At 40.6% G+C, this 13,599-nt stretch overlaps 2 protein-coding genes across 2 annotated transcripts; both read left to right on the top strand.

Moving 5' to 3' along the window:
* Window positions 1–267: 267 nt before the first annotated feature.
* gjb9b (gap junction protein beta 9b) lies at window positions 268–5,610 on the top strand. The gene is made up of 3 exons (XM_083925695.1): window positions 268–351; window positions 3,168–3,638; window positions 4,402–5,610. Exons 2-3 carry the CDS (start codon window positions 3,249–3,251, stop codon window positions 4,828–4,830), a joined length of 819 nt encoding a protein of 272 aa, XP_083781821.1. The 5' UTR covers window positions 268–351; window positions 3,168–3,248; the 3' UTR covers window positions 4,831–5,610.
* A 2,310-nt stretch (window positions 5,611–7,920) lies between these two features.
* Window positions 7,921–13,271, top strand: pef1 (penta-EF-hand domain containing 1). The gene is made up of 5 exons (XM_083926229.1): window positions 7,921–8,003; window positions 9,167–9,446; window positions 10,893–11,048; window positions 11,621–11,764; window positions 11,957–13,271. The coding sequence occupies exons 1-5, from the start codon at window positions 7,983–7,985 to the stop codon at window positions 12,184–12,186; spliced, it is 831 nt and encodes a 276-aa protein (XP_083782355.1). The 5' UTR covers window positions 7,921–7,982; the 3' UTR covers window positions 12,187–13,271.
* Window positions 13,272–13,599: the final 328 nt, after the last annotated feature.

The following is a 13,599-nucleotide window of genomic DNA, read 5'->3' as shown; positions in this document are numbered from 1 at the left end:
CATTATCACATAATTTTCCATTCTGCGTCCAACTGCCTGTTACACTGTCTCGCTTTCCTTTCTCTGACGTTACCTCTGTCACATCTCTCTCTTCCCTCAAATATACCCTGAGGCAGGTCTGCTCATGCCCAAAAGTCCAGATTGAAACTGCCAGTGTGTGAGAGTATAAGTGTCAGAATGTGATGCTCCACCCATCCCTCCCATTGCTGACTTTTCAAGTAGGTCCACACCTTTAAGCCAACCCCCTCCAAATATCCATGTGAGTCAGTTAGCATCAACACAAGGCCAGTTGGGACACACTCGTTTGTCAGGCAGAAAACTTCTCTCATACACTGCATCGCTGTGTCTAAGGTGAGTGTGTTAGATCAAAAGTTATTGTAGAACATTTAATTTATGATATCAGCTGAATGATAGAAATGATTCCAGAGGAAAAAAGATAGTGTAAGATAAAAGGACAAGGGCAAACATGTTGTTCATTCTGTTTGGTTTCTATCATATGTGGGAAGATCTTGTTAGTCAAGGAAAGAGCTCAGCCGTGGTACATTCAAAAGAGTGAGATTTGTAAAGACAGATAACTGGAAGCGGTGCGAATAAAACTATTCACATACTGCTTGCGCTTTACTCCTCCGGCTGATACGTGTTACCTTGAAAAAGGGAACAAAGTCAGTTTGAAGGTAAAAAGGCGAGCTATGCGAATGACAGGAGAAAAAAAAAGAAAAGCAGAGCTGGAAAAACAAGAAGAATTGGAAAAAAGTCTCACAAGAGAACTTCAACCCCACCTTGTTAGCCAGATGTATTGACTCACATAAAGACAATGTAGACTTGGTAGAGAGACAAGTATTTTCAACTAGCTCAACCTGTAGAGCAAGTCGCAGTCAAGGATCTATCATTGTGTCAGATGAGGTGATTATGTACACAGGGAACTAGATAAAGCTGTACACCTAATGGAGATCTGCCCTGAGGATCAAGGATTGTAACAAGGTCATTGACATAAGTCAATTGTGCATGTCCTATGTGGAACCAAAGGTCAACATTGACTTTTTCAAAGTAAAACCAACGTAACTATGAGGTAACTTCCTCACAGACTTCCATAAAGGAAAAATTCACAAATTTTTAACCCTACCTATGATCTTTTTCTTAACCTTACCAAGTAGTTAAATTACACAGTGTTAACCACATGTCGACTGTGTGACTGTTTCAAGAGAATGGTCATATATGTCGTTTTGGGAATCATTGGTAAGCAACCTATAGCCTGACGTTTAGGTATGTGTTCGTAAAAGGATATTTTCTAACTATCCCTGCCTATGATACAGCACCTGTTTCCGTGATGCTGAGAATAATTGTGGTCATTAATTTCCCTCATGAGAATCACAACCCCTGCACACTGTGTAAGACTCTACAGCCACTCCATCTGTATTTGCATCGCACTAGAAACTAGTGCACCAGTAGGAGTATTGGAATCAAATGCATCACAAAACCTGAGGTTTTCTCAGTTGTGAAAGCATATGTCTAGTCTGTCACAACAAAAAGAAAGGCAAACACGCAGCAAAGAGATAGACGAGATCGGCGGAAGGCAACATTGCAATCTAGAGCAAATAGGAAAACAAATTGTGGGCCAGCTTTGCCATCTCCCTGTGACAAGATATACTGTTGTCTCTGAGGTTGTTTTTTCTCCTATCCGGGCTGAATGTCACCTCAAATTTAGTGTATGTGTGAGTGTGCATTTTCTATGAAATTGGGAGAAGCCACACTGATAAATCACATGTTCTATATGTTTGTGCAAAAGCAACGAATGATTAATATCACTGGATGTATTCTCCCCTCAGAAGGAGAGGCAATGTGTAGGTAACAACAGCAGTGATTGAACGCCGGGTTTCAGTAGCATATGTTGTGATTCTGAGAGCATTCACTGAGGAAAGTATTTTTATGCTGTGTAATTTAATAGTCAGGGACGCTGGGTGAGAAAAAAAAGAGCAACTGATTTGACAGCTCAATATGTCTACAGTGATGTTGAAATGCAGACGCAAAGTGTGTCTGAATTCAAATACTCCGAATTAGACAGATTGAAATGGAACAGTGGGCAGTGAAGCTGTTATCAAACTTGTTCCCTGTCAGGCCTTGAGCATTCATCAGAATGAGATATACATTCTTAAGAAAAGCATTTTTTTCTGTTCCTGAAAAGAAATCCCTGAGAAATCTTGTTGCAGACCCTCCTTATGTTTACACTTACATAACAAAATCAAATATGTATTTCCAAGACATTTGCACCCTTCACTTGACAATTAATCTTCATTTATATGCCACGGAGAAAAATGGTATGAGGATACATCTGCAGACGAAGAAACGCAAAAGCTTGCCCACACACAGAAACTAAAAGCCGGTGAACAAGACAGGTGATCCACAACAGCTCCATTTTTAAAGTCTGCTCACGTTTAGACCATTACCTCCAATTTGTGATATTTTAACTAAAATTATTTTTCTTTCTTAGAGCACAGGTTCAGTGGTACAATCAAGGCATGCTTAACATTCACAAATGAAATGCCATCCCTTAACAGTCCTTTGAAGAACCAAGACTGCAATAGGCACTTGGGATTACAGAGATGGCTGTGCAAATAGCCGACTAATAGAGTTGAGAGTATTGGTTTGTCTTTTCAGCAAAGGGAGGCTCTGATGATGACTCAGTCATTGATGTCTAATGAGTCAGGAAAATGTTTGAGAAAATGATATCTGGGTGTTTGTTGCCTCAACACTGATCAACGATTCAAAATGGCCTTTTTTGTCTGTGATATTTCTTCATCTTCTTAGGGCTGGGAAAATGGAACAATAGAAAATGTGAATAAGCTTTGTATAGTATTTCTATTATTCAGCATTACTAATATAAATTTGAAAAACATATTAGTAACTTTAACTTTTATGTTGAAACAGTTTTGTATTTTTATTAGTGGTGTCTTTCATATAATTTGAAATCAACCGCAATTAGTTGAAATACTTTCTGTGCTTTTGTGATTCCTATGTATTTGTGAAAGCATTTTTAACGAACTGAAAATGCATAAATAATTAAAAGGGGCACTTATTTTTACATTTACCATTCACTGTGTGAAAACAATTGTGGCCGACTGGGCCTGAGCTGAAAATAATGTCTACTTTGTCTTTCTTCCATTACTCAGGTTCAGATCAGACAATTCCACCTGGTCTCCTGAGGAGCTCTTTCATCCTCCGTCCCCCCCTCCACCTCTGAAGCAGCAGTCATGAACTGGTCTGCACTTGAGTCACTCCTCAGTGGGGTCAACAAGTACTCCACTGTGTTTGGCCGCGTCTGGCTCTCCATGGTCTTTGTCTTCCGGGTGATGGTTTTCGTGGTGGCGGCTCAGCGAGTTTGGGGTGACGAGAACAAGGACTTTGTCTGTAACACGGCCCAGCCGGGCTGCGTCAACGTGTGCTACGATCACATCTTCCCCATCTCCCACATTCGTCTGTGGGCACTGCAGCTCATCTTCGTCACCTGCCCGTCGCTGATGGTGGTGGGGCACGTCAAGTACCGCGAGCAGAAGGACAATAAGTACACTGCCTCGCACAAGGGCGCCCATCTGTATGCCAACCCTGGGAAGAAACGTGGGGGGCTGTGGTGGACGTACGTGGTAAGAAAAGAGGATATGAATGTTTAATATTTGTCATTGATTAGTGGATGTGTAGAAAACGCAGGAGAAGACATCTGTGTAATTATATATGAGTTGTTGGCTCTTGATCACAAGAAAAAAAAAAACGTTCTTGCAGGTTCTGATTGCATCTCTTGGCCCAATCAGAAACACACCTGGGAAATCTTTCCTGATTTCAACCGGCAAAATTTTCCCTATGCTTGATAGTGGTTACTCGGTTATGAAAGTACAACATATCGCTGAACAAGACATATTTAGGTCACCAAACTGTTACACTTGACTTGCATGACCTGAAAACATTGTGAAAGAGTCAAAGTTTTAGGATGAAAACAGGCAAAACACCAAAAAACAACTAGAGAAGTAGGATCATTTTCATTGATCATTTTCTCATTGACTTCTATACAATCTGACTTTTTTTTGGTTTAAGGCACTTCCACACTAGCTTCACTTTTCAGACCTGGAAGCTACGTCCAGTTCTTTTATACAGTCTATGGAAGTTTCACCGTCCCTCCAAACTGGATGGAAGCTGTATGAATTATTACAATGGTTGAAAATGTTTCTCTATTTTACTGTAGATCCTGCATTAGGGTCACTTGTCTTCTTCCAGTTATTATTGACCTCAGACCAGTAGTAACTGACAAATCACTTTTAATATTTGATGGATAGGAAAGTGGGTTTTTGCCTCATTTCAAACTACTTGTAAAAGAAGTGTCTCGAAGTTTAATCCTCATTTATCTTATCATAGGTGAGTCTGATTTTCAAGGCAGGCTTTGATGCTGGCTTCCTCTACATCCTGTACCACATCTATGACGGCTACGACCTGCCTCGACTGTCCAAGTGCTCCCTGGAGCCGTGCCCCAACACGGTGGACTGCTACATCTCACGTCCTACTGAGAAGAAGATTTTCACTCTCTTCATGGTGATCTCCTCTGCTTTCTGCATCCTAATGTGTATCTGTGAGATGATTTACCTCATCTGCAAACGCATCCAGAAACTGATTAAGAGGAAGAACGAAGCAGAGAAGAGGATGTTCGTCGAGAATCACGAGATGACGCCGCTGGCAGCGCCCAGGTCAGAGTTCATGTCTAAAATGTCGATCAGAGTGGATCCTACAGCCTCTATTCATAACCTGAGTAATATCAAGTCTGAGGAGGGACCATCTAAGAAAAAATGATGTACAATATGATAGCCATGTTGAAAAAAAATGAGGAAAGTACTGAAGGAGCCACTGAGAGCAAATGCATTTATCAGACTCCATGGAGAACTGCTGCTCAGCACCAAAGGGTTATCCATCAATGCAGGGATTTCTGAGGCAGCGTTTTGTAAATATTATCATGTCTGCAGGAACGCACACTATATGCATGCAAATTAACCCCTCAAAAAGGAGGATTAGAGAGGGTTTAGAATATATTTTGGAACTGGTTTGTGTGTGTGTGTGTGTGTGTGTATGAATGTTTGCATGTCTATATTTGTGTTTTTGTGTATGTGTTGCTGGCAAGAAGTGCACTATATTTAAGCTGTTATATCAAGTACTTTGTAGATAAAAGTATAAAATGTTGAAAGATCCCAAGTGATGTAAATACAGTTTTAAGAGCTAACCCTTTTCCTGAACACATGCAGTGCCCCCTAATGAATAAAACAAGATAAAGCACACAAAGCACTCCCTTTAGGGGGGGATGCAGTAATCGGCAGAAGTCACTTACAGGGTTTTCGTTCTTAGATACATGAAGAAAATGCTCTTTATTGTTCAAGAGTCACTTTGACTCCCTTAGATATGTTGTGCTCTCAAGCAATTAAATCAGAATTGCTTAATGAAGCAACATTGTGTATGAACATAATGAAAAATTATCCGAAAGAAATTTGGTTATTTGAAAAGAATGAAGACTCCAGATAATATTTATATATAGTATATTTTTTTGTATTTATTGTTGTGATCTATAAAGTTATTTCACTGTCAAAATATGTATTTGTGTGTCATTTGTTCTTTTTGAAAAACTATGGAACAATTTAGAGTAAGAATATTTTTCATTGGCTGTGTACAAGCAAATTGAATACAGTTTTATGTATACACCTGTTTGTTTCACCTACTTCTACGTACATGTTACAGACACACACACACACACATACATACACACATATATATACACTCACCGGCCACTTTATTAGGTACACCTTGCTATTACTGGGTTCGACCCCCTTTTGCCTTCAAAGCTGCTTTTATCCTTCTTGGCATAGATTCAATAAGGTCCTGGAAATATTTCTCAGAGAGTTTGGTCCATATTGACATGAAAGCATCACGCACTTCACTGCAGAATTGTCGGCTGCACATCCATGATGTGAATCTCTCGTTCCACCACATCCCAAAGGTGCTCTGTTGGATTGAGATCTGGTGACTGTGGAGGCCATTTGAGTACAGTGAACTCATTGTCATGTTCAACAAACCAGTCTGAGATGATTTGCGCTTTATCCTGCTGGAAGTAACCATCAGCAGATGGGTACACTGTGGTCATAAAGGGATGAACATGGTCAGCAAAAGAACTCAGGTAGGCTGTGTACGATGCTCAATTGGAATTAATGGGCCCAGAGTGTGCCAAGAAACAAGGTAGGATGGATCCATGCTTTCATGTTGTTGAAGCCAAATTCTGACCCTACCATCCAAATGTCGCAGCAGAAATCGAGACTCATCAGACCAGGCAACATTTTTCTTCTATTGTCCAATTTTGGTGAGCCTGTGCGAATTGTAGCCTAAATTTCCTGTTCTTAGCTGACAGGAATGGCACCCGGTGTGGTCTTCTGCTGCTGTAGCCCATCCGCCTCAAGGTTTGACGTGTTGTGTGTTCACAGATGCTCTCCTGCATTCCTGTAGTAACCAGTGGTTATTTGAGTTACTGTTGCCTTTCTATCAGCTATCAACAAGGCATTTGCACCCACAGAACTGCCACTCAGAGATCTTTTCTCTTTTTGGGACCATTCTCTGTAAACCCTAGAGATGGTTGTGCGTGAAAATCCCAGTAGATCAGCAGTTTCTGAAATACTCAGACCAGCCTGTCTGGCACCAACAACCACTTAAATCGCCTTTCTTCTCCATTCTGATGCTCGGTCTGAACTGCAGCACATCGTCTTGACCATGTCTACATGCCTAAATGCATTGAGTTACTGCCATGTGATTGGCTGATTAGAAGTATATACATACATAATACATACACACACACACACACACACACACACACACACACACACATTTGTATATATATATATATATATATATATACATATCATATATATATATATATATATATATATATATATAATATGTATATATAATCTTTGTTTAGCTTTGTTGTTGTTGCTTTTCTATCTTGAAATAGATATTAGAATAAATAATTCTATCCTGTAAATTGTTTTCAGAACTGTGAGCAAGTACGTTTCAAGCTAAATTACTTGTATCTGTTAGTTAGCCAATAAGGCTGATTCTAATAGCTATACGTTGGGGTCTTATATCTGACTGTGGAGATACAGTATGGACAAGGACAAGACAAAAATAATGATATTAAAAAGAGTAAAAAATATCGAATGTACTGACATAAAACAATAGTCAAACATTAGTATGGGTCCCATAAAACAGTTAATAAATCAGTCCACTGATTCAACAACTAGGTAATTCAAAGTGCTTTACATAAAACATTACAAGCATAATGGAAAGAATCACATATACAATAACATTTAGATATATCTAAATTGTATATATACAATGACATCCCCATAGTTATTATAAAAAATAATACCAAGCAAATAAAACGTTAAAAAGAAATGAAACCAAGTCTATCAAAAGAATAGAAGGTACAGTTCAGTGCATGCAGTTAATAAATCGTTTTGTTTACTGAAAGGCAGCGGCAAACAGAAAAGTCTTCCGTCTTGAGTGACAGAGCTGAGATTTGCAGCAGACCTGCAGTTTCCTGGGAGTTTGTTCCAGATATGTGGTGCAAAAGACTGAACGCTGCCTCTTCGTGTTTAGATTAGAACAACTCCCTAACTTAGTTTAAAGTCAAAACTCGCACAGACTACCAGTTAACCCAGCATGACACGGTGAATGACTAACTCACTAAGTGTTGGGTTATATTCACGAGAGCGATGGGCAGAGTGAATCATGCTCGTTTGTCTTGTCGTCATCACTTTTCCACTCTACCGTCCAATCAGCGGCAGGGCACGCGGGTGCGGTTGTGACAGACCCGGAAATGCACCAATAGCTACGCTGAGCTGAACCGAGCGAACCGCCTGTATCCGCCTTCACTGCTGCCCTGTTGAAGGAAGTAAAGTCTGTCAAACATGAGTTTCCACTACGGCCAGGTATCGAAATACTACATTTTGTGTTTGGTTTATGTCATAAAAATAACATTAAATAATTGCATTATCTGTTGTATTGCCTTGATATAACGTAACTAATGGTTAACGACATAGAAACACAAGTGACGTTAGCTGTTCGTGTGTTTGCTATGGATAGCAGTAAACAATGCCAACTGTTTTGTGAGCGTTATAGAGTTTAAATTGCGTTAACATTGCCAGAGATATAGTTTAGTTAGATGTTATAGTATTTCCGTTGTTACTTGACCAGTGAGCAGCCTTATCATGTCTTGTTGATGCATACCATTGTCGTTTTCCTGGGCAAAATTATCGCTGTAGCGTGCACTTTAACTTGGGATGATTTAAATACATCTTCCAGCAGTCAAAGTAACAAGGCCGACATACTATCAGCAAAATGTTAAAGTTAAAACGCCCAAGTGCTGGGACTGTCCCCCTCCAGAGTCTTATATTAGACGTATGGCTTAAAATGATGCATTCATCTCTCAGCAGCATCGGCAGTTGAATGGAGCTTATTTAGCCCACTTTGTATCATGGGTACAGTTCATCGCATTTGATAAACTAATTGCATGTTTTATAAGTAGATTTTATTAGTAGAAAATGGATTTACTCAAGTAAAGTACCTCAAACTTGTTTTAGTAGTTACAGTGATTGGTGGTAACACACTGTCCATCAGGAAAGTACTGTAGGTGCTGTTTTTTTACACAATTAGAGACCTAGGCACCAGTTGGTAGAGAGTGCGCTCTAGGCAAAATACTTTTAAAATCTTTAAAAAAATTTAATCTTGCAACAAATACTGTCACTGATTTTAAGATGTGTTCACCTTTATACCTTTTTTTCCTATTATTGTTCAATGTTTTTTTTTTCATTCTTTGTATTATATTTTCATCTTTTTTATTTACTATTATCAAGTGTGTTTTATTTCCCATCTTATTTTGCATCAATTGTGGCATTCTATCCCTGTTATTACACTCATTCTGACATGAAATCCCCTTATTGTAAAACACTTTGTGCTGAATTTTTGTATGAAAGGCGTTATATTCTTATGTCACAAGAGAGGTTTTATGAGACCCCATCTAGCCACACACCGTTTGTTTATTCCTTGTACTTATCATACGGCCTCAGTGAACTTGTCTTGTCTGTCACTGTAGGGCTATCCAGGAGGAGGCAACCAACCACCAGGTTCTCTATATGGGGGAGTCAACCTGCCCCAAGGTGCTCCATATGGAGGAGGCAGTGGTCCCTATGGGCCTACTCCCTCAGCTCCGTATGGAGGTGCAGCACGTCAGCCAGGAGGTCATTATGGTGCTTATGGAGCCCCAGGTCAAGCAGGACAGTATGGGCATGGACCAGGTGGTGCCCCAGGCGGGCATTACGGGGGTTACGGGGGACAACCACATGCAGGACATTTTGGACACCATGCTCCTGCAGGTAACTATAGGCTGAGACGGGATCTTGTTTCTGTGGTAGCTCTGCCGGTAGGAGTTGAACAGGCATATTCTGAACATGACGAGACTGCAAATAGGCTCTCATACCCCTTCTTCTCGCTTCTCTCTCATTTTCTCTCTCTCCCTCACTCTCTGGTGAGATGATGGATAGAAAATGACTTACGTTTCCCAGACAGTCATGTAGAGACAGGGTTCAGTTTGTGCCCCTCAGCTGGATTACACGGCTGGAGTGATGACTCTGGTAATACTGAGTGAGGGCTAAACCGAGTAAGAGACAGATGGGTTGTGTGTGTGTGTGTGTGTGTGTGTGTGTGTGTGTGTGTGTGTGTGTGTGTGTGTGTGTGTGTGTGTGTGTGTGTGTGTGTGTGTGTGTGTGTGTGTGTGTGTGTGTGTGTGTGTGTGTGTGTGTGTGTGTGTGTGTGTGTGTGTGTGTGTGTGTGTGTGTGTGTGTGTGTGTGTGTGTGTGTGTTTACATGGTCTATCACTCCACACAGGGACAGAATCCATCAGGGTCTTGCCTGAAGTCACCTGTCCCTCTCTCCCTAATTATTTTCAGACAATTAGCCCTCCACTCCACCCCTTATCTCACCCCCCCCCCCTCTTTTCCTTCATGTGTTCAGGTAATGGGCTCTTGCCCCCCCCTCTTACTGAACTGACTTTTTTACTTTTTCTTAATCCATGCAGCCTGCAGCTATATTTTCTTCCCAACCTGTGCCTTATGAAACATTGAGCACGTGTAACGAAGGTTGGGGATGTATTCTTTAGCAAAATACCAACTGGTTTCACAACTGTACCAATTTGTTTTTCTGGAATTTAGCGGTTTGTAAGTATCGTTTTATACCTGTATCGCATCAAGGTTTAAAATGTTGGTATAGTGACACCCTTGATTCCATGTCATAGTCATTATATACTGTACATAACTGTTTTCCAAATCAGTGCCTTTTAAACACCAAAGCTAAAAGACTGAGTGAAGCACAGATGTATTATTTTTTCTGATCAAGTTTCTGCTTGACAGAGTCAGCGCGGTTTCAACTGTCAGAAAGTAGAAGACTTCTTCATCTCCCAATAAATAAATAATTGTTTTGCAGCAGAACGAGGCAGTGACTTAATTTCCACGAATCACCACTGTCTTTTACTTGGCTTTTATATTATTTATTTTTCTCCTACACACACACACACACGTCCCTACCCCATTACTCCTAAAAGCCTGAGAGCTTCAGTGAGACAAACAAAAACTGTAAAAAAAAACAAAAAAAACTTAATGATGGGAAATGATGAAGAGAATAAATCAAATTAGTCGCCTCAGACATATTGAAGAAGAACACTGAAGGAAACAGAAGCGTGCTAAGAAAACAATCTTCTAGTGATGAGCATCTTCAAAGTCAATCTGAGCCAGTATTACTGAGACTGTTTTTCTTTTTCTCTATAGGTAACATCCCTCCTGGTGTTAACCAAGAGGCGTACCAGTGGTTCAACACTGTCGACACGGACCACAGTGGTTTTATCAACTTAAAGGAGCTGAAGCAGGCACTTGTCAACTCAAACTGGTCTGCTTTTAATGACGAGACCTGCCTCATGATGATCAGTAAGTCATACAGTCACAGCAAAATGCCCAGTGTGAGTGTGAGGTGGCTCTGTGTTGATTAATTGGTCATCAATGATTTTTAGTTTTTTCTGAGGGAAAATGAAACAATGCAAACATACAGTATAACTATGTAACATACGGCTACAGCAAAGGGGAGAAGGAAGTTATTTAGGACAAAAAAATGAATCAAAGTAGGCTGGCTTTAAATCTCCCAAAGCGTTATAAAGCAATCTGTTTCCAAAAGGAGAAATTTAGGCAGCCAGGAGTCAGCCTTAAAAAGATCCCTGAGTCATGTCTGTCTTGGTACCTGTTAGATGCGTGATAGCTCTGCATTCCAGTTGTGGTTGCCAGGCAGCAACTAATGTGTCCTAATATAATGACAAAAGTCTGACTCCTGTGTGCTTCTAAAAAGTGGGAGAAAACAAGGTGAAGATCCAGGGTGATAAGGAACGGGCTTGCTGGAAACGTGCCGAAAATGCACTTCATGATTGTGCTTCATTTAGACAGAACAACAAAGAAAACTGCCCGTTTCTTCTCTGGCTTAACATGCTGTGCTTTGTATTTCCTGTTAGACATGTTTGACAAGACACGTTCAGGTCGAATGGACCTGTTTGGTTTCTCAGCGCTGTGGGACTTCATGCAGCGGTGGAGAGCACTCTTTCAGCAATACGACAGAGACCGCTCAGGCTGTATCAGTGGTATGGAGCTACATCAAGGTATTCCGGTTTGTGTGAAGATGCTACAATTCTGTGGGATGATTTTGTAAACAAAAATGACCACGATTGGGACAGTTGATGGTTTTAATCTCACATGATGTTTTTAAAATTCAGCCCGAAATAAGACTTTCAGCAGACCAAAAATAAACCCCCATCTTGTTTCTCTTTCCTCTATCCCTCTCCTGACGGCAGCCCTTGCTCAGATGGGCTACAACCTGAGCCCCCAGTTTTCTGAGACGTTGGTGCGGCGCTTCACCCTGCGAGGTGGACGACCTGGCATCCAGCTGGACCGCTTCATCCAGGTGTGCACTCAGCTCCAGAGCATGACGCAGGTCTTCAGGGAGAGAGACACGGCCATGACGGGCAACATCCGCCTTAACTATGAGGAATTCCTCTCTGGGACTGTCACCAGGCTCATGTGAGCACCATTCCTCAGGCAATCCCTCTGCACCACGGATTCACAGTATCATTCCATCATTCGTTCAGGTCGTAGTTTGCTCAGATTTCAAAGCTCTACCATAAGTGCCCCCACCTGTTGGTATGGTTTCAGTATACCAGCCAGGACACCTTATTTCATGGCTTGTTGCTGCAAGTAACCTTAGACCATGCACTTGAATAAAGTGGCTATAATAAAGGTAGCTAAAGCCTTTACAGGACGGCTTCACCAGAGGGTCAGCAGATAATAGTCAATAACAGTAAATAATAGCGAATGTGATTGTCCAGAGGGTCATTGATGCTGTAGAGCCCCAGTCATAATCTTCTAATCCACATATGCCTTTGTGACAGAAGGTTGTTTACTAGTACCTGCATTTATTTGAAGTTAGGAATAGTTTAACAGAGATACAAGAGAGGGCTTGTTTACACGTTTAATTCACTGAATGTTGACCCCCTAACCTCACATCGGTCAGGTCTCAATCAGTGAAATGGCTTGACTAGAGGAGGTAACAGATAGTGAGTGAACAAGATCATTTCTCATGTACTAAAGTAGAGTACCTGCATTCGACTGCATGACAATAATCATGCTGAACTGTGAATTTGCACACATTCAGCATGCTCCTGTGCCATTAAAATGCCTTTTAAATGTATGTACATCAGAAATAGTCAGCATTTCTAGAGGGTATTTCCATGCATGTAATTGTTTGCACATTGTTTTGAACATTGCGTGTGTAATAAAGCAAAACAGGGCCACGTTTTATGATATAAGAAATATTTTACTCACAATCGAGGCGTTGTTAAACCTCTGTAGCTAAGTGATTGCAAAAACAAAAATATTTCAATGTTTGACTTGATTGCACTCCTGTAAGCCAGTATCAACCATAAGTACAAATCTGTGGTCAGAAGATGAGTGACCCAAAAGCAGTGAAAAAGCATTCCCTATTTGTTTGGGGTCTTCAGTGATTGTGGGGAGAGTACTTCAACAGGAAAAACACTCCACTGATGTTTATGGTCTGAAATCAATAAACATGCCAAAATGGTTCTTAATGCCAAAAACAAATAAATGCTTTTGTATCACATTTTGATGTTTTCATATTCTTAAGACTTCATACACTTTGAGAGTTTTGATGTATTATAAGAAGCTGCATACTGGACGTAGTGTGTAAACTATCTAACGCGTTAGTATTCTCTAAATACAGCAAGTTACCATGGTAATACCAGTGCCACTCTACTTAGTATGACAAATTTGGCATATTTCTATGAGCTGGTCTAAAGAGTGAGAGATAATAGTAACCGCAAGTGTTTCAGGGGAGGGAACTTCATAATTGATATTTTTCCCAAAAGTGAAGTTGTTACTGCAGTCGACTGCATTTCCTTCATTAGCAGTCTTTGCTAGTTAA

The sequence above is a fragment of the Echiichthys vipera genome, assembly GCF_963691815.1.
Source record: "Echiichthys vipera genome assembly, chromosome: 13".
NCBI lineage: Eukaryota > Metazoa > Chordata > Actinopteri > Perciformes > Trachinidae > Echiichthys > Echiichthys vipera.
The sequence above is the reverse complement of the archived record's forward strand: the minus strand, read 5'-3'. Positions and strand labels throughout refer to the sequence as shown.